The sequence below is a fragment of the Apodemus sylvaticus genome, chromosome 3 (genome assembly GCF_947179515.1).
Source record: "Apodemus sylvaticus chromosome 3, mApoSyl1.1, whole genome shotgun sequence".
In the NCBI taxonomy this organism is placed as follows: Eukaryota; Metazoa; Chordata; class Mammalia; order Rodentia; family Muridae; genus Apodemus; species Apodemus sylvaticus.
The window spans coordinates 136,743,200-136,762,680 of NC_067474.1; the positions used below are offsets into that span (position 1 = coordinate 136,743,200).

The 19,481-nt window shown below is 44.8% G+C and overlaps 1 protein-coding gene and 1 pseudogene across 4 annotated transcripts in view; one reads left to right on the forward strand and one right to left on the reverse strand.

The window, feature by feature from the left end:
• Positions 1–1,568: 1,568 nt before the first annotated feature.
• Positions 1,569–19,481, forward strand: part of Trit1 (tRNA isopentenyltransferase 1) — a 44,654-nt gene continuing 26,741 nt past the window's right edge. For 3 of the 4 annotated variants that reach the window (XR_007977096.1, XM_052177257.1, XM_052177258.1), the window contains exon 1: positions 1,569–1,766. Coding sequence is in view for 2 of the 4 variants with exons in the window: in XM_052177257.1 (XP_052033217.1) it covers positions 1,593–1,766 (174 nt within the window). In the remaining 2 variants the exon portion in view is untranslated. Of the gene's footprint in view, positions 1,767–14,644; positions 14,830–19,481 lie in introns of those variants that run through there. The other variant, XM_052177260.1, reaches the window with a different exon arrangement.
• LOC127679732 (60S ribosomal protein L22-like 1) lies at positions 10,872–12,696 on the reverse strand (annotated as a pseudogene).

Genomic DNA, 19,481 nt, shown 5'->3' on the forward strand with positions numbered 1-19,481 from the left:
AATTGAAAGATCAAATCGCTGAGGTTAAGAGGTGAAGTAAGGGTCTGAGGTATGCTCAGTGCTAGAGTGTATATTCAGCACCCAGGGGGCCCTGGGTTCAATCTTCAGACAAAGAGAAAAAAAATGATGTTAATGGAATTAATTCTGATGAGAATTAATCAGCTCTCAGTTGGTAAGTCTGAGAGCTGGAATTTGAATCTAGGTTCATCTGGTTCCATGACCGTTCTTCCTTAAACGTCAGTGTGTGTGTGTGTGTGTGTGTGTGTGTGTGTACAGAGGTCAGCATCAGCTCTCTCCTTCCACCGTGAGGATCCTAGGGCTTGAACTCAGGCCATCAGATAAGGCAGCTGACCTGCTGGGCCATCTCTCTGGACCCCTAAAGGCATTTCCTAAAGTGACGTGTGCAATCTTGACTTTTGGTCATCTTTGATTCTGACTTTTCTTTTCCTCACTTGTATCTGCTTTATCCTTTTTTGCTTTTCTTCTACTTCCTCTTCTAATTTTTGGATTTGTTGTCCACTTGCCTGTTCTTTTGCTTTGTCTTATTTCTTGATTGCTTTATGCCAAAGGAGAGCTTTATCCTACCTTCTGATTGTCTAAATTGATGTGTTTATAAACAGATAAAGGGAAATAAGATATATCCTATGGGAGTTTGGTGAGGTGTGGGGGAAGAGGGTGTCTCAGCAGGCCCATGCTGAGGCATCCTTTCCCCCTGAGGGACCAGCCACAGAACAGTATAGTATAGAATAGAGTTTATTCAGGGCATGGGGAGGGGAGTTAAATGGGTAGCAGAGGCAGAGAAAGGCAGAGAGAGGGAAAGAGTAGAGAAGTAGAGGCCATGACCACGTGGAGGGGGGGAGGGAAGGGGGAAGGGAAGAGCCCAAGGGGCAAGAGAGAAACAAACTGGAAGCAGGAGTAAGAGAGTAAGGGGGTGGGGTGGGGAAGAAACCCCTTTATTGTGGGCCAGGGCTATGTGGGGAGGGGCATATCTGGCTGTTGCCAGGTAAGTGTGGGGTGGAGCTTAGAATCGTAACATAAATGACTGTGGACTTAAAACATTAGAGCCATACCCTTGACTGAGAATTGGACAGATCTGGTTTTGAAGAATGCCACTCTCTGAGCTTATTAGATCCAACGCTAAGTTGGCAAGTTGTTTTTCTGTCCATTTAACCATTTTTTGGGTGCCTGTGCTAGGCACAGAAGATTCAGCAATGACCTAGCAAGAATGTGCCTCTTGTCTTTGTGAAACTAACAGCCTGTATAGAACTCAGACAATAAACCAGAGGCCAGTTATACAGATTTATCCTTGAATTAATGCTATGAGGAAAACGAACTGGGTGCCTGGATGCAATGTAGACAGAAATATTTTAGATGGGCTGCCATCTCTCCTTTGGGAAAGCAAGTCGTTGGGCTAATCTCAGCTAGTCGAAAGTAGTTACGTCATGGACCTTCCAAGCTTGGTACCTTTGTCCCGCAGTTTCCTCCTGCTTTGCACCCTCCCCCGCGTTTTGAGCTGAGCTGGAGATCGGCGCCGGCGCACTGACTGTTGCCATGGGGACAGCTGCTTCGGCGCATGCTCAGATGCCTTCAAGATGGCGGCTGCGGCTGCTGCACGAGCGGTTCCTGTGAGCTCTGGATTCCGAGGCCTGCAGCGAACACTGCCACTTGTAGTGATTCTCGGGGCTACTGGCACTGGCAAGTCTACCCTGGCTCTGCAGTTAGGCCAGCGGCTCGGCGGCGAGATCGTCAGCGCCGACTCCATGCAGGTATGGCAGTGCGCTTGGCCCCGGGGCCTGGGAACCCTGGAGGTCGCGTGCAGGCTTCTGGACTCGTGGACGCCCAGTCGCGTGGCTGTAGTGAGTGAACCCCGAGGCTTATGGTGATCCAGATGAAAGGAACCCACACCTGCTAGGTACCCATGCAATGGCAGACAGTGTCCATTGTGTCCTGTGATCGCCTTCTTCAGGCCATTACCTCGTAGATAGTACCAACGGTTTCATTTATGTATAAAAATGTTGGGGGTTGGGGAGGTGAAGCGACTTTGTGCGTGGCACCTTGCAAATAAATGGAGGAGAGATATTGTAACATAAGGTTGACATCCGGTGAGTTTCAATAAATGTAAATTATTCCGAAAATTTACCATAATTTGAATTCTAGCCCAGCGAGACCAAGGTAAGTCAGATGCCACCTGTGTCTTGGGTACTAGAACAGTCAGAGGCAGCCATTGCCGCGTGATTTCAGATCAACAGTGCCCTTTATTTGAACATTTTATTTGTAAAGTGGAGGAAATGTCATTTGTCCCACAATCACAAGGCTGAAGTGTTTAATGAGTGAGACATTGAAGTGTGAGAATGGAGGAGAGCAGGGAGGCCCGATCTGAAGGTCAGACATTGGGCTACATATTGGGGGGTTTTGTTGGTTTGTTGGTTTGAGTCCTTTTATCTTCTTTGAGATGGGACTCTCAGAAGGGATGTAGGAGCATTTGTGCTAGAGAGTAGGCGACATTTTGGGTGAATGCGAGGATTACAACAGCTGTTAGGCACATTCAAAGGTGTTGAGCATACACAACCAGTCACTGAACCTTAAACTCATGGGCAGTAACCTAAAAGAGTAATTAGTTCTTTACCCCACTTTACCTCATAAGGCTTCTGACTTGGTTTCTACCCTCGTAATTTATTTTTCCACGATAAGGCCATCAACATATACTAAAAGGTAAGATAATGCAACAGATAGTTGTTTGCAGCCTGCTTTGTGCCGCCTTAGGGGAGATAAAGAGTTTAGCTTGAATCTTAGCCGGAATTTTCTCCCCAACTTTATGCTACTTGAACAAAGGTACCTTTGTTTCTTTGGTAAAATAGGAATATAAAAAACAACCTTGTGATCGTTAAATGAAATATGATATGTGAAGCACTTAATACAACTTATAACAAGTGTTAAAAAAAAATCTGGTAACAATGAAAACTATGGTGACTCTGTGTGTGTGTGTGTAGTGTGGTGTGTGTGTGTGTGTGTGTATGTGTATAAAAGACCATACTCCTTATATTGGGAATGTTAGTCTGGCTAAATATAGTGTAAGGCAGAGCTATTAAGTGAACAGAGCTATTTATAGAGCATTTTCAGGTGGGCGGGTTCAGAAGAGACTACAAGTGCTGGATTTCCTTCCAGGACAGCCGGGGCTATACAGAAAAACCCTGTTTTGAAAAACCAAAAAAAAAAAAAGATAAACTATTAAATGCTGTAGGATTCTTAAGAAGGGAGAAATCAGTGAAGGTCACGGAAAGTCTCTAAAGAGGTGCCTGTGCCTAGGCTGGGGAAACCCTGACATTGACCTCTCTGGCCTCTAAATGTATGTCTGTACACACACACACACACACACATACATACAAACACAAATTGAAAAAAACAATTAGGTCAATATGAATTTTAAAAGAGAAGAGCTTGAAGTTGGGCAAAGTGGCACATGCTATGGTCTTTTCTCTCTTTGGAAACCCAGGCAAGAGCACTGCCATATCCTGGAGGACAGCCTGGGCTATATAGGAAGTTTCAGGCCAGCCTGGGCTACATAGCGAGACCTGGTCTCCGAAAACCAAAATAAAATAAAGTGAAGGTTTGAAAGACAAGAACAAAAAGGCGTGTCATAGGAAGACTTAGAATGGTGAAGAGTGTATGTAGGACAGTCAGGAGACTGCAGTAGGGAAGGCTCAAATTCGGGAGAAGAGCAGTGTGCTAGGAATGTTGATTTGTAAGCAGTGTGCATAGTGGATGGGAGGAGCAAATGATGCAATTCCAGTGTGGTGAGATTAGCCGCTTGCCCTGAGACTTTGGAGAGCGCTTGCCCAGGGCCTCCGTAAGGTGTTGCTGCACTAACAGTCTCCATTCCAGTCCTTGAGTGCTATAATTCTGGGCTGGTGAAGCATCAATGGAGATGTTGTGGTGGAGATGTTCTGAGTGTGATGCAGGGTTCAGAGTTGGGGGCCTGGGAGGACGACCAAGCTCCAAATCAGGAGGATCTCGCAGGGCCTCCAGGAGACGGCTGTAGATATCCTGGGAGTGCTGTAGATGTGATCATATTCCAGAACTCTTGGATTGATCCTCCAGCCCTTACTTAAACTCAACTTGCTTCGTGTCTCAGATATCATTCCTCATGTATCAAACCTAGACCCTGTCAGACACACGTTTGAAGTAATCTTTCTTGTTTGTTTTGTTTTGTTATTTTCTTGAGATAGAATCCTACTGTATAGCCCAGACAGGCTTCAGACGTGTAGCAGTCTACCTGCCTCAGCCTCTGGAGTGCTGTAATTATAGGCACGAGTCACTATGCTTGGCAAATCATTTTAACCTACATGATTTTTTAAGTAATTGAATGGGTTCTGGTAACTAGGGTTGTCTGTTGTCTGTAGTGGGTACTGTATTCCCAGGAAAGGTTATTTCCTCATAGCTATGTCTATAAGGTAAGTTAGTATTCTTTGTCACTCTGACTTGTATAGTGCTGAAGCTCTCATATTTTACAAAATAGTTCATTAAAATGATACTCTTTGTTTTGTTTTTTCTCTTGGTGCTAAGAATCAAACCTAGGGCATGCTAGGGCAGTTGTGCAACTCCAGCCACACTGGGGGGGGGGAGGGGGCAAGTAGCACATCTTGCCTTTGTGTGCTTGTGTATGCGCAGGTGCCTATGAACTTGTGCACATTTGGGTAGAGGCCAGAGGATAACCTTGGGTGTCATTACTTAGGTACTGCTCATCATTTTGCCTGTTTTGGAGAATCAGAATCTGTTTTGAGAAGGACAGAACCTGGTCCTTCCAGCACTGACCTCCCACATCCACATCCACTGAGTCCAGTTAGCACTGCCTGTGTCAGGGTGGGGAGCTTAGCAGTGGCCACAACCCAAGTCACTCCCCTCCCCCAGCAACCATTGCTGCTGATCTCACCTCAGCTAGGGTTGGAGCCTCAGGAATTTCTCCTCCATCCACAACAGAATTTTGACTGTACTGATCTTGTGCAGGTACTCTGAGTCCATGTCGTGTTCAGAAGACAGCATCAAAGCATTTGTCTCCATACTCCAGTTCCTTTGTCCCTCCTTCCCTCCCTCCCTCCCTCCCTCCCTCACTCACTCACTCACTCCCTCTCTTCCATCTTTTATGTGTGTGAGTGTTTTGCCTGCATGCATGTCTGCACACCACAAGCATGCAGTGACTGTGGAAGCTAGAAGAGGGAATCAGATGCCCTGGGACTGAAGTTACAGATAGCTGTGAGCCACCGCGTGGGTTCTGGGAATTGAACCTGGATCTTCTGAAAGAGCAGCCAGTGCTCTTAACCACTGGGCCATGTCATGTCTCTTCAGCCCCATCCTTCAGCTCTTAACTGTCTTTCTGCCCCACCCCCACCCCTATGTTCCCTGAGCCTTGTGGGGGTTGATACAGATGTCTTGTTTAGAGCCGAGCAGTTAACAGTCAGTTATTCTCAGCTCTTTGACCAGTTACTCATGAGTTCCTGCATTGACTGGTTCCCACTGCAAGAACAAGCGTCTCTGACCAAGCTTAAAGACTGCATTAGTTTGTGGAGTGAATTGGCTGGCACAGCTGCCAGCTGAAAAAGTTCTTAGAACCCTCTGGCCCTAGCAGGCTCTGTTTGGTACTTCGAAGAGGAGGGGCAAGTGGGAGCTGTTGGTTTCTGCAGCCCCAGTGTTTTCTGGGATTTCGCCTGTGGGGAAGGGGAGGTTCTAAGTCCTCTTCAGTGGTTCTCTCAGACCGTGCGCTCCACTAGGGTTTCTTCGGGTTCTTGGGTCTATGCAGGCACATTCAGAATTGTACATTTATGACTAGATTTAAGGATTAAATTTCTTTTGTCCTTGATGATTATTTTTTTTCTTTTTTTTTTTTTTTTCTTTCGAGACAGGATTTCTCTGTATAGCCCTGGCTGTCCTGGAACTCACTCTGTAGACCAGGCTGGTCTCGAACTCAGAAATCCGCCTGCCTCTGCCTCCCAAGTGCTGGGATTAAAGACGTGCGCCACCACCGCCCGGCGATGATTATTAATATATGAAAAACATAGAAGATTTTTGAGCTTTCTGAACTGTGTTTCGATTGTGTTTAATTTTGGATGTTTATAACATTTTCTCTTGCTCCCAATTAGAAATCTTTGATCTTTGATTTTTTTTTTAAACTTTTGAGTGCAAATATGCAATAAAATATCCATGTCCTGTTGCCTGAATACTCAGGTACACCCACTGTGCACTGTTACAACTAGAGCTCATTTTTTAACCAGTAGAAGGAGGAGAAGCTTTTGTTGTTATTACTTTATTTTTTGAAACAGAGTCTCCTCTGTAGCCCAGGCTGTTCCTGAACTCAAAGTCTTGCCTGCTTTAGCTTCTCAAGCGGAGATACTACTTTAAAAAAAAAAATTATTTATTTATTATATGTAAGTACACTGTAACTCTCCTCAGACACACCAGAAGAGGGCATCAGATTTCATTACAGATGGTTGCGAGCCACCATGTGGTTGCTGGGATTTGAACTCAGGACCTTCGGAAGAGCAGTCAGTGCTCTTAACTGCTGAGCTTTCTCTCCAGCTTGAGATACTACTTTTTGTTTTGTTTTGTTTTTTGAGACAGAGTTTCTCTGGCTGTCCTGGAACTCACTCTGTAGACCAGGCTGCCCTTGAACTCAGAAATCCGCTTGCCTCTGCCTCCCAAGTGCTGGGATTAAAGGCATACGCCGCCACCACCACCCAGCAGTTTTATACTCTTTTAAAAATTAAATTATTACAATTTTAGGTGTATGAGTGTTTTGGCTACCTGTATTTTATTTTTATTATTATTATTTTTTGATGGTTGTTGTGTTATTTTGTTTTTTGAGACAGGGTTTCCTTATATAGCCCTGGCTGTCTTAGAACTCACTTTATAGACCAGGCTGGCCTTGGACTTAGGTAAATCTGCCTGCCTCTCAGTCCTGAGTGCTGGGATTAGCCTGCATGTATGTTTATGCACCACTTGCAGTCTGCTGTTTGTGGAGAACAGAAGAGGACATTGGATCCCTTAGGACTGGAGTAACAGTTGTTTATGAGCCAACAGGTAGGTTCTGGGAATCGAGGTCAGGTCCTCTGGAACAGCAGCCACTGCACCTAACCACTGAGACACCGCTTCAGTTCCTAGGCTTTATTTAAATTAAAAACAATTTTGTTTAATTTATGTGTTATAATTGTGTGTATGCTTGTTTCATGTGTGGGATGCCCGCGGAAGGAAGAGAGGGCTTCAGACTCCCCAGAGCTGCAGTTGTAAGTGGTTGTGAGCTGCCACGTGGGTGCTGAGGACTGAATGCTCATCTTCTGCTAGAGCTCTTAAGTGATGCACCGTCTTGAGTCCCGTAATACTCCTTTCAAGGCTTCACACTAAGTTGCATAAAGTAGATATTACTTAACAGGTCAGGACCTATGCTGAAGATCTGTCCATCTGTTTTGAGCACTGAGCATACTTCTTTATTTTATTTGGATGAGGGAAGAGCCGTAGGATCCAGTAACAGAATGGCTCTTAACCTGAGGTCCACTCCTCCCTCGTGGGAATGCTCTGCATTTTGATCAGGATCAAAAATGTATCTTTAAAGATTCAAAAGATGAAACCTGGTTAAGCCGTATACAACTGTAACAACACTTGGGCAGTAGAGGCAGAAGGACCACAACTTCAAGCTGTTCCCAGCTGAATAGTGAGTTTGAGGCCAGGGCTACATGAGTTTCTGTCTCAGAGAACAAAATAACAGGGCCATTGAGATGGGTCAGTAGTAACAGTGTCTGACGCTGAGCCTGAGGGCCTGAGTTAGATCCCTGGCACCAGCATGGTGGTGGGAGCCACCTGCCTTCCGAAAGTTGTGCTGTGACCTATATACACATTCTGTGGCATATTTGAACATCCTTTCCTATAAATATGGTTTTTAAAAAGTCACCAAGAATGAGATGCATAGTGTCATGGTGTGTCAGATGGAGGTCTGAGCAGACTAGTGGCCACAGGATGTGGTATTAGAGGCTAAAACTCGATATAGCTAAGAAATAGAATTTAGCATCAAGTTGATGCTCAAGATGGATGTTTATTGAGACAAAAGAGGAACTCAGTCTTGTGGGGAGCCCAGACTGCTGGAAACTTCCTTGTTAACTGCCACAGATGAAAGGGAGATGAGTGGAGAGTGGTAATTAGAAGGGCTTTTCAAGTTTCCAAGATGAGTGTTAATTTATTTTTATTGGTTTATATTTTGAGATGGGGTCTGGTTGTATTATGAGGCTAATTTTAAATACATGGGCACAAGTGATCCTCCACCTCAGCCTCCCAAGTAGCTAGACTCTGTGACTATTATTTTACATTTTAATACTCCATTTAGAGGTGCTCCTTGGATGTTTATATTCAGAAATGTGCCAGTAACTCAACAAAATTATAAAATTGTCTTTCACAATTTTAAGCATAGATTAGATTGTGTGGGGTGGGGACTAGTTTGGCCTGAAAGTTGCAGAGATCCTCCTGTCTCTTGTCTCCTGAGTGCTGGAATTAATAGCATGTGCCTTCCACTTAATTATTAATTATTATAGTAAGGATTTGTTTGTTTTGAGACAAGGTTTCTTTATAACAGTCCTGGCTATCCTGGAACTTGCTCTGTAGACCAGGTTGGCTTGAAACTCAGAGATCCTTTTGCTTCTGCCTCCCTGGTGCTGGGACTAAAGGTGAGGGCTGCCACCCAGCTAGCTGCTTCCTTCCTTCCTTCCTTCCTTCCTTCCTTCCTTCCTTCCTTCCTTCCTTCCTTCCTTCCTTCCTTCCTTCCTTCCTTCCTTCTGTGTGCAAGCATTTTGTCTGCTTATATTTAAGTGCACCATGTGCATGCAGTGCCTGTAGAGGTCAGAAGAGGACACTGGATTCCCCTCTAGGGGATCCTAGAACTGGAGTTGCTGACTGTTGTGAACCACCTTGTGGGTGCTGGGAACCAAACTTAAGTTCTCTGTAAAAGCATCAAATGTTTGTTACCACCAAGCCAAATCTCTGGACCCCTTGATTTTTGACAGTTTTCACTGAACCTGCAGCTTGCTGATATTTGCTAGACTGACTAGCCCATGACCCCACCTGATCCAGCCCACACAGTATTGGGGTTATAGAAGTGTACTGTTCCGTTGGCCTTTACATGGGTGTCAGGGACCTGGACTCAGGTCCTCATGATTGCATAGCAAGCACTTGTACTCACTGAGCCATTTCCCCATCCCTTGTAAAATGCTGTCTTGGGCTGGAGAGATGGCTCAGTGCACTCTGAGAGCACTGACTGTACTTCCAGAGGTCCTGAGTTCAATTCTCAGCAGCTGCATGGTGCCTCACAACCATCTGTAATGACATCTGATGCACTCTTCTGGTGTGGGTCTGAAGACAGCTACAGTGTACTCATATTACATATAATATGTGTATATTGTGTATGTATATATTATACACACACACACACACACGTATGTTTGTGTGTGTGTGTGTGTGTGTGTGTGTGTGTGTGTGTGTGTGTGTGTGTATGTGTCTTAGGCCAACCTTCCTTCCATCCTCTTTCCTTCCACAGGGTCTCATAACCCCAACTGTCTTCATTCCCTTAATCTTTCTTCCTTGAACTGTGCTGCTAAATCTTGCTAGATGTTTCCTTTTTTCCTTTGTTCGTTCGTTCGTTTGTTTGTTCGTTCCTTTTCTTGATGGTGGTAAGGACTGAGCTCAGCCTGTACACACAAGGCAAGAGCTCTGTTCTGGGCTGGCCTCAGCCAGCCCTTTGTCTTCAGCTGTCTTGCCTGTTGTACTTCTGCTATTCTTTGTTGTAACTTAACCATAGGGTCTATCCTAGGTAATTTTTTGTCAGTTTGATATAAGCTAAAATCATTTGAGGTGAGTGAGCCTCTATTCACAAAAGTATTCCCACCAGATTAGCCTGAGGTGCATTTTCTTGATTGATGAGAGAGAGCCCAACTCACTGTGGGCAGTGCTGTCTTAGGGCTTAGGTGGTATAAGAGAGCAGGCTGAGCAAGCAACAGGGGGATGCTAATAAGCAGCATTCCTCCATGGCCTCTGCACCAGTCCCTGCCTCTAAGGTCCTGTTTTTACTTCCCTCAGTGGTGGAGTTGGACATGAAAGTTACAAGATGCAGTAAACCCTCTCCTCTCCAAGTTGCTTTTAGTCATGGTGCTTTATCACAGCAGTAGAAACCCTAACTAGGACAGAGTGATTCCATGGCAACCTTTACAAGGTACTAACTTTTCTAGGAAATACTTTTTTGATAAACATTGAATAACTATTTTAGTGGCACGGCTCATGCCTGTAATCCTTGCGCTTGAGCTGAGGTAGGAGGATTCCTATGAGTATGAGGCTACTCTGGCAGAAAAAGGAAGGGGATTTTGGGAAGAAGTGAGTGCTAAATATAAGCACTGAGGTAAAATGACATACACGAGTCTGGTGTGGTGATTTTTGTCTTGGGAGCCGAATAAACAATGGCTTGAGCATCTAGCATTTTAAGGTCCTGCTTTGCTTCTGGTGTGGGCATGTGATTTGTAAAGTGGAGCAGCAGAGCAACACTTTGAGGGCTTCCTGTCCTGGAGATTACTTCTGGGTTCTCTTATGCATTTCTGTGTGGCTCTGATAGAAGTGACCCCTTGTATTGATACTCTGGTTTTTCCAAACCCCAACTGTTTCTCAATGTATAGAGAGAGGCATAATATTCTCATTCAGCAGTGAGAGTCAGAATTGAAGGGGAGGCCAGCAGTAACACAATCCCTGCTTTCCAGGATGGAAAAACTGAGGTAGAGAAAGATTAAAGAGCTGCCTAGAGATCATACTGCAGGACACCTGCACACCTGGAAATCGGATCTGGATCTTCAAACTCATTTGCAGAGTCTGATCCAGTGCAGGAAGATGATACTGAAGGTCTTCCTTTCAGTCTGAGTCGTCATCCTGGCATGCAGATCCAAGGCAGAGTGCACCACCTTCAGTGCCTGTGAGGCATGAAGGCGCTTGCTGAACACGTAGACTGCCTGCCTGAGAATAGACTGCCAAGGGTAGGCTGAGAGGAGCTGAAACATTCTGTCAGGGTTTGTACAGAGAAATATCTCTGCTGTCTCGAGTCCTGAGGAGAAGCAATATCAGACAGAGAAGCATAGTTCCTGCTCTGTTTTCTCACTGCTATAGGAGAGGAGAAAATGGCTTTTGGCAGACTGACTAGTCAGCAGGCTCTGCGTCAGCTAACAGATGTGGAACTCCGTGTTCTTTTCGTCTGCTTTTGGGACATAATTTAGGAATGGTGTTTTGTACTAAAGGACTGTCTGTCTGATAGTGCTCAAGGGAGACCCAAGGCACAGGAAGGATGAAAGGAGAGCTGGGATGCTGCCTCATAGTGGCTTCATAGGGCTCAGATAAAGGGCACAAAGACGTGGTAACCAGGAGTGGGGCAGGGCTATCCCGGGGCTCTTTATCACAGCTGGCAGACAATCTTTAAAATGACTGAACATAACAAGAGGCCAAGAAGGAAAGTTCAGATGTTTTTGACTCATGGTGTGTGTGTGATGGTTTCTAGCTCACTTGGTTTCCTTCCATGTTAAATATAGTTTTACTTTGTGTAGGTTCTGCATACATGGTACCTTTTGGCTGCTGCAGGGGACCCCTCCATGTTGAAAAGCAGAAGTGACTACTAGCTAAATAGGAAGCCACTGTCAAGCACAGAGGGGGCTGGAAATTCAGGCTGGCGAGCTGAGGTGCTCCCTGATGGTCCAGTGACAGTTAAGGGTCAGAGATGGCTTACCACAGTCTCTAATTCCAGTTCCAGAGGCTTTGATGCCCTCTTCTGACCTCTTCATGCACCAGCACACACGTGCACATACATATATACACACATACATACATACATACATACATACATACATACATACATGCAAAACACTCATAACATAGAATTAAAAAAAAACAAGAAGTTATTTTTTGAGAGGAAAATACCATGATGAAGGCCTTTGCACTGTCTGCTCTTTCCTAAAGGCACATGTCCTTTTATACCTTCAGGAATGGCTGATGACCATCCGTCACAAAGGATTCTTGAGGGACAGTCGTAGGAGGTGAAACTAAAAACACATTGTGGAGGCCCTTAAAAGCCACACCATGAAGGCTTGGGCTTTCAGCAGGGAAGTGAGACTGACTTGCAGCTGCGTGGAGAGCGGGTCAGAGGGAGCCAGCCTGGGCTCTGCAGCACTGGCCTGCATGGCTGAGAGAATCGAGCATTTCTTTTTTCCTAGAACTTTTTTTAGAGTACAATGATATTTGATTCCCTGACAAACTGAAGTGTGTTTTTAGGTTTCTTTATGTAGCATATTTGCATTTTACTAAAGAACAAAGGCCAAATGGTCTCAGATTCTGACCAGCTTCATCTCCGCTGGTCTGGAAATAACAAAGGTCATGATCTTGTCAGATGCCAAGACTTTTCTTAAGCATTTCTCGGTAAGGTATTTCAGATGCCTTTTAGAACTGTTTCTCAGAAACAATTGTGATTTTATTCTTCAATTTTTCAATGAGAACAATATTCCTGAGATTTCAAGTTTTGCCATCAACTTTAACCTTTGCCCATAGGAACTGTTCAGCATTTCCATCTTCTATTGGACAAGCAGGGACCAAATCAAACCTCCGATTTGATCTCTTAGGCTTCTTGTCTTTCTGTGGCAACATTCAGACCAGAGCTGTAGAAAGAGCTTTCTTCCTAGAATTTTAATTTGTATTTATTTTGTGTATGTGTATCTGTATTTTGTGTACGTGTTTATGAGCATGCCTCAGCGCACATCTGGGGAGGTCTGTGGACAACTCGGAGTTGGTTTTCTGCAGGTTCTGGGATTTGAACTCAGACCATCATGCTCTGTGGTAACCACTTTTACCTGCTGTTTTGTTTTGTCTTTTTTTTTTTTTTTTTTAAGATAGAATTTAACTCTTATCACCCAGGATAGCTTCAAATGCTCTTGCTTTAGTCTCCAGAGTGCTGGGATTTCAGGCATGTGCTACCATTCCCAATACCACTGTCCTGTTGTTAGCATCTTTCTGCAAGCCACCCTGCCAACATCCGTCCACGCAGGACGTAAGGCTGTAATTCCTCTCCCATTTAGTGAGGGACAGTTTTGGCAACTCATTTTTAAGGAGTTTGAACAAGATGTTGTCATTACTGGAATGGAAGGACAAAGCACTGTGGAAAGAGAATAACAAAACAAATACAGCCTTAACTGAGCAGAGTCACACCATCAGTCATAACTGTGTGGATTAATCCTGACGAAATGCAGTGAGGACAGTATCACAAGTTTAATTCTGAGAAACCAAAACTCAGATTGAGGGATGGTCAAGAAAAGAATTGACCAGTGCCCTTCAGAAGAGTCAAGGATGTGAAGATAAAGAAAATCTGAAAACTGTCCCATCTGGAGACCAAGGACACATGATCATTAAATACAATATGGTATCCTAAACTGGATCCTGAACTGAAAAGTGACATTAGTGGGTGAAATCACATCCACGGGTCAGGACCCAGGCTCCCACCTGTGATACTTTTCCTAGTTCTCAACTTATCATGGTAATGTAAGATATTAGGGCAACCCAGATGAAACAAGACACTCTCTGTAATCTCCTTTGACCACACACAGATGCACACACTTCTGCACACACATCACACACACTCATATAATAATAATAAAAAATTTAAAAAGAACCAAAACCAAACCAACCACCAACCATGCAATAACAACAACAACAACAACAAACCAAACAAGCAAAAAGCCAAAACCAACCTTTTGGCTAAGGATGTAAAATGAGCAGAATGCTTGCCTAGGATGAGCACGAAGCTCTGGGTTTCATCCCCAGGACCACAGTAAACCAGATGTTATAAGCACATGCCTGTAACCACAGCCCTCTAGAGGAGGAGATAAAAGAATAGGAGTTCTAGGTCAGTCTTGAGTATATAGTGAGTTTGAAGCTAGTAGGGGTATGAGAGACCTTATTTTAGAGAGGGAGGGGGGAAATGGTAAACAGAAATCACCTTCTCGTTGTTTATAATATATTTTTTGGTGTAACTTATTACATGAAAAATCGACTCAGTAATTACTCCTTTGAGATCCAAGATTGCCAGCTGCAGTGCTGTGTGCAGCTGTGTTCCTGGTCCCAGAAGTTAGTAATGAGCCCTTTGCTCAGATCTGAGAGTGTGTGAGAGAGAATGCAAGCATGCTTGCAAGTGCACGTGCTGGTCTTGAACTGTCGTGCCCCCTCAGCTTCCCCAAATACTGGCGTTACAGGTGTGCGCCGCCACATTCAGTCCCAAGTCCCCATCCTGTTATAGTTATGACCAACATAATTGATGGATCTACTGTGTCAGTGTACAGTTCCTGGGTTTGCTACTTAGTTGTATTTATGTGTGTGTTGGGGGTGGGAGGTGGGGGAGTGCGTGTGTCATGGCAGGGAAGTTAGAGACCAGCTCTAGAGTCACTGCTCATCCTTTACCGTCCTTGTTGAGATGCTTCGTTTCTGCCCCTGCAGTGTCCTCTGGGAAAGCTGACCTGTGAGCTTCTCCTGGCTGCTCACATCTCACAACAGGAGTGCATCCAGCTTCTCGGTGGGCTCTGAGAGGATGGAAGCAAGGGGGTCAGGCTTGTGGGGCAAACCCTGCCCTAAGGAGCCATCTGCCCGGCCCTGGCTTTGCACTTTCGAGACAGATTGACCTGGAACTCACCATATAATACTCAACCACACCTATCCTATTTGACTCCTAGGGAGTCAAATGCAGCCTGTGCATGACGGGGACACTCTAACTGAGCTACGTCTCCAGTCTAGGTAATGTTTAAGTGTGCATATAATAAAGTACTTAAACAGTGTGTGTGTGTGTGTGTGTGTGTGTGTGTGTGTGTTCTGAGGACAGCCTGTGGAAGTTGTCAGATTTGGCTACAAGCACCTTTACCACCGAGCCATCTTCCTGATCCAGGTGTATTTTTTTGTTGTGTACAGTTCTATATTTGTTGTGTTCTCTTTTTGTTGTTTTGTTTGAGACTCCGGGGATTCACCCCTGGGTTCATATGCCTGGAATGTGTTTTTCTACTGAACTGCATCTCCAGACCTAAGGGGAATGCTATTGGCTTTTTTAAAAAATTGACATTATTTAAATTCCACATAAAATTAATCCTTTTAAACTGAGTAAGTCTGTGGTATAATTCACAGTGTTATGTGAACTAATACTTTTATCTAGTTATAAAACATCCTCACCCTAGAAAAATCCCACCCCTATGGAGCAGCTTCCCAGCAGCCAGGGGCTCCCAGGCAGGGTTTCCCGGCAGCTGTCTCTTCCCTTGGTTATGTTAGCCTTGAACAAGTGTGCACATGAGTTAGAGTACCTTTTAAATTACACCCCACTCCAGTTATTTGGGTATATACCTAGCATTGCTCGGTCATGTGATAATTAACTTTGAGGAACTTCCTCACATTTCCACATGACCACACCATTTCACATCCCCAACACTAGTATATAGAGATACCAATTTCTTCATATCATCTCTAATACTTGTTATTTTTCTTTTAAATTTATTTTAAAGCTGGGTATATTGGTACATACCTTTAATTCCAGCACTTGGGAGGCAGAGGTAGAGACAGGCACAGGCAGATCTCTGCGTTTGATGCCAGCTTGATCTATATAGTGAGTTATAGGACAGTCAGAGCTATAGAGTTGAGACCCTATCTCTTAAAAAAAAAAAAAAAAAGAAAAAAGATTCTAAACCACCCTAGGTCCAAACAGATGGCTCAGCGAGTGAGATTTTGATCCCAAGGGACCCACGTGATGGAAGGGGATCCTAATTTAGGAAATTGTTTTCCAGGCAAAGTTTAAGTTTTAAAAGACAATCCTAGTGTTTTTAAAAGTGGTATCTAACATCAGTTCTGATTTATAGTTCTCTAATGACTGTCGATGGTTTTCTCGACGGGGAGGAACCTGTGCTAGCCCAGTGCGCAGAACACAAACCCCAGCGTGGGGAAACTCATGGTCTTGTGCATGCGTGCGTGCATGGGTGCGTGCATGGGTGCGTGCATGTGTGTGTGCGCGTGCGTGCGTGCGTGCCAGCCAAGTGCTGTACACCACGGAGCTGTGGCCCCCATTTTATTTCTTTGGTCTTCATATGTAGCCTAGGCTAATTTTGAACTGTGTATCCCAGACTGGTCTCTAAGTTGTAGGTATCCTCCTCTTTCATTCTTGCTGTTGTTAAACTGAGGAGCCTGAGCCTCCCCAGGCAGCTTTGGCTGCTTATTTTTTACAATGGGTTGTTTGTCTTTTTGTTGCTGAGTTGCATGTATTACATTTTGATACATCACTGCCATGTTTCTTAGTGTTCTATTGGCATGAAGAGACACCATACAGGAGAGCACTTGGTTGGGGCTGGCTTACAGCAAGGCGGGAAACATGATCGCATGCAGGCAGCCATGGTGCTGGAGAAGGAGCTGAGCGTTCTACATCTTGATCCATAGGCAGCAAGAGAAAGGGACAGAGACAGGCAGGCACCGAAGGCCTAGCTTCAGCATCTGAAGCCTCAAGCCCATCCCTAGTGATACACTTTCTTTAAACAAGACCACATCTTCTAATCTGTTGGATATCCACACTCCCTAATGACCGAGCATTCAAATATATTAGCCTATGGCGCCATTCCTATTTAAACTTCCACAGCGTTCTCTGTACATTCTTGTAGGCAGTTGCAGGTGACCATGAGCTCTCTTCCCTTTCTCCTATTCTTACCCCTCTCTTTTCTTCACCTCTTCTCCCCCTTTTTCTTTGCATGTGTATGTATTTGTAGTGTGTATAGTGTTAATGTGTGTGGTGTGTTTGGAGGCCAGAGTCGATGTTGGGTCTCCTCACTCCTTTTTCCTTAGGTGGCAGGTCCTCCCTGAGCCTGCAGCTTGCCCATGCTGCTTTCTCTAACTAGGCAGCTTGCTGAGACCCCACCTTTGCTGCGGACCTCTGTACTGCCTTATGTGAGTTCTGCAAGGCCAAACTCTGTTCCTCTTGTTTGTGTGCTTTATTCATAGAGCCATTTCCCCAGGCCTCCTCCTCTCTCCTTGTTAAATCTTACAGTCCAGCACAGCCCTTGACTGTGGTTCTCAACTCTGCCATATATTAGGGTCATAAAGGTCATTGAAGAGCGTCAAAAGCACTGCTTCTGGGTTACAGCAATTAGCAAGTATCCTAGTAACTGTTGACAGCAAACTTCAAAAGCCAGTATCTTTAATTTACAATTTGTTGTTACTCTAAGGTCTTCCTTTTACCTGGTAGACATGTTTGCCTGGAAAGCTGGGTTTTGCTTTCAGCCCTGCTACTATGTAGGTATAACTGGACAAGTCATTACGCTTTTTGGGTCTCAGCTTCCCCTTTGGATGTGTTAGAATAGGAAAATGTACTAGGTTAGAGCAGCAGCTGTCAATATTTTGTTAAGAGGCATTAGAAATTATTTTAGGCTTTAAGGGTCATACATTGTGTCAGTGTTTAAAGCCCCTTTTGTTGTTGGAGCAGTTAGGGTCAGATAGAGCCTGGGCCATGGCAGCCCTAACTGTTGGGTTTAGCCACCTGGCATTTATTTATTTATTTATTTATTTATTTATTTATTTATAGTCTTACTCTGTAGCCTGGAACACTCTATGTAGACCAGGCTGGCCTTGACCTTGGAGATCTGCCTGCCTCTAGCTCCATGCTCTGTGTAAGGTGTGTGCGGCGCACCACCCATCTTTAATAAGCCAGCTGAGCAGACAAGCCCAGAGAAGCTGGAGAGCAGCTGGACTCGCTGTCGCCTCCTTGGTGAGAAGAACAGATGCAGAAAGGGGTTCGGTAACACCGCCCTGCCCCTCTTCATCCTCGTGTCTACATGAGGTTTAGGTTTACGTAGTGTATAAGAGGTCACATCCTGATCATGGTGTGGAATCATGTGTACTTATACAGCACTGTCTCCGCTCCAGCCTCTCCTGCTGGGTGGTCTGACGAGTTGTCAGGCCTCTGTGAAATGTCTTCCTTAGTTCCTCATCTGGTGGCACCAGGGCTCAACATTTCCCTTTCCCAGCATGAGATTCCTGGGGAAATTCCAGATCCTTGGGATCAGTATTTCAGTAGTCTCTTGGACAGTAGGAAGGGCACAGAGTCTTTGGAATAGCCTCATTTATGAGGCAGCGGAACTGCTACCAAGCCTGAGGACCTGCGTTTGAGTCCTAGAAAACCACGTGGTGGCAGGAGGGAACCAGCTTCTGAAGTCGCCCTCTGACCCCACTTTGAGGCCTGTTATACTTTCTGCTCTGGTACATTGTGGTTCTTTTCTTTCAAACACTTGCCAAGGGGGTCACTTCCAAGAGCCAAGGAAAATCATGTTTAATCACCAGTAATTAAATATATTAAATATAATGTCTTGCAATTAATGTTGTACTTACCGTCTGCTGGCACTGTTCTAAACACTTTACATATATTAACTCATTATCAGGATACTCAATGAAGAATGTGGATGCATTCATTATCCTCACTTTACAGATGAGGAAACTTAAGGTAGAAATAAGAATTAGCTCTTTAACCTGCCAAGTGAAGGCTCCAGCTGGGTAAGGAGGCCAAAGCTTAGAGCTGACAGTCTGCTCCTGTTTACTGTATACAAAACTGCCTTCCCAGATGCAGACACACACTTCCACGCCATGCAGCTGCTCAGATACCACTTAAAACATCAGCTAGGACATTGGGCCTGGCCTCAGCATCTTCATCTGCACACTCAAAGATTTATTTTTAATTATGTATCCTTATGTACACATGAATGCACACACCAGCATGTGAGCATAGGGACCTTTGGAGGCCAGAAAGAGAGAGGGTAGTGGCTCCTCCGGAGCTGCACTTAAGAGGGTGTTGTGAGCCACTTCCTATAGATGCTGGGAACTGAATTCAGGGCTTCTGCTAAAGCAGTGCTTGCTGTTACCTGCTGTGTAGACCCTTCAGCTGAATTTTTGCTAAATAAAGCTAAGAGACCTGAATTGCCATGATTCTGTAGCACACTCATGCTTCCTAACCAAGAACAGCTGTTAATTTTAAAAATTAACCTTTTAAGAAAGTGAGATTAGCTGGGGGATCCGTGCTTTCTCTGTTGAGCATCTGTGTAGTTGAATTTGATAAAAGGAAGTCAGTTTTCTGGGTGAAGTATAATCCCAGGATTGGTGATCTCATGCAAGAGAGGGTCCTGCATATCCAGAGGGGGTCTTGCATATCCAGGGGGGGTCTTGCATATCCAGAGGGGGTCTTGCATACCCTCAAGTTGGAAGGAGATATGGTTCACAGCGGGAACACATGGGCAGTCGAGGCTGCCCCTGTCTTGTAAAAACCAAACAAGCTGGACAGTGATGCCCCACTCTTTTTAGTCCTAGCACTCAGGAGACAAGGTGGATGGATCTCTGTAGGTTGAGGGCCAGCCTGATCTACACAGAGAGTTCTACGG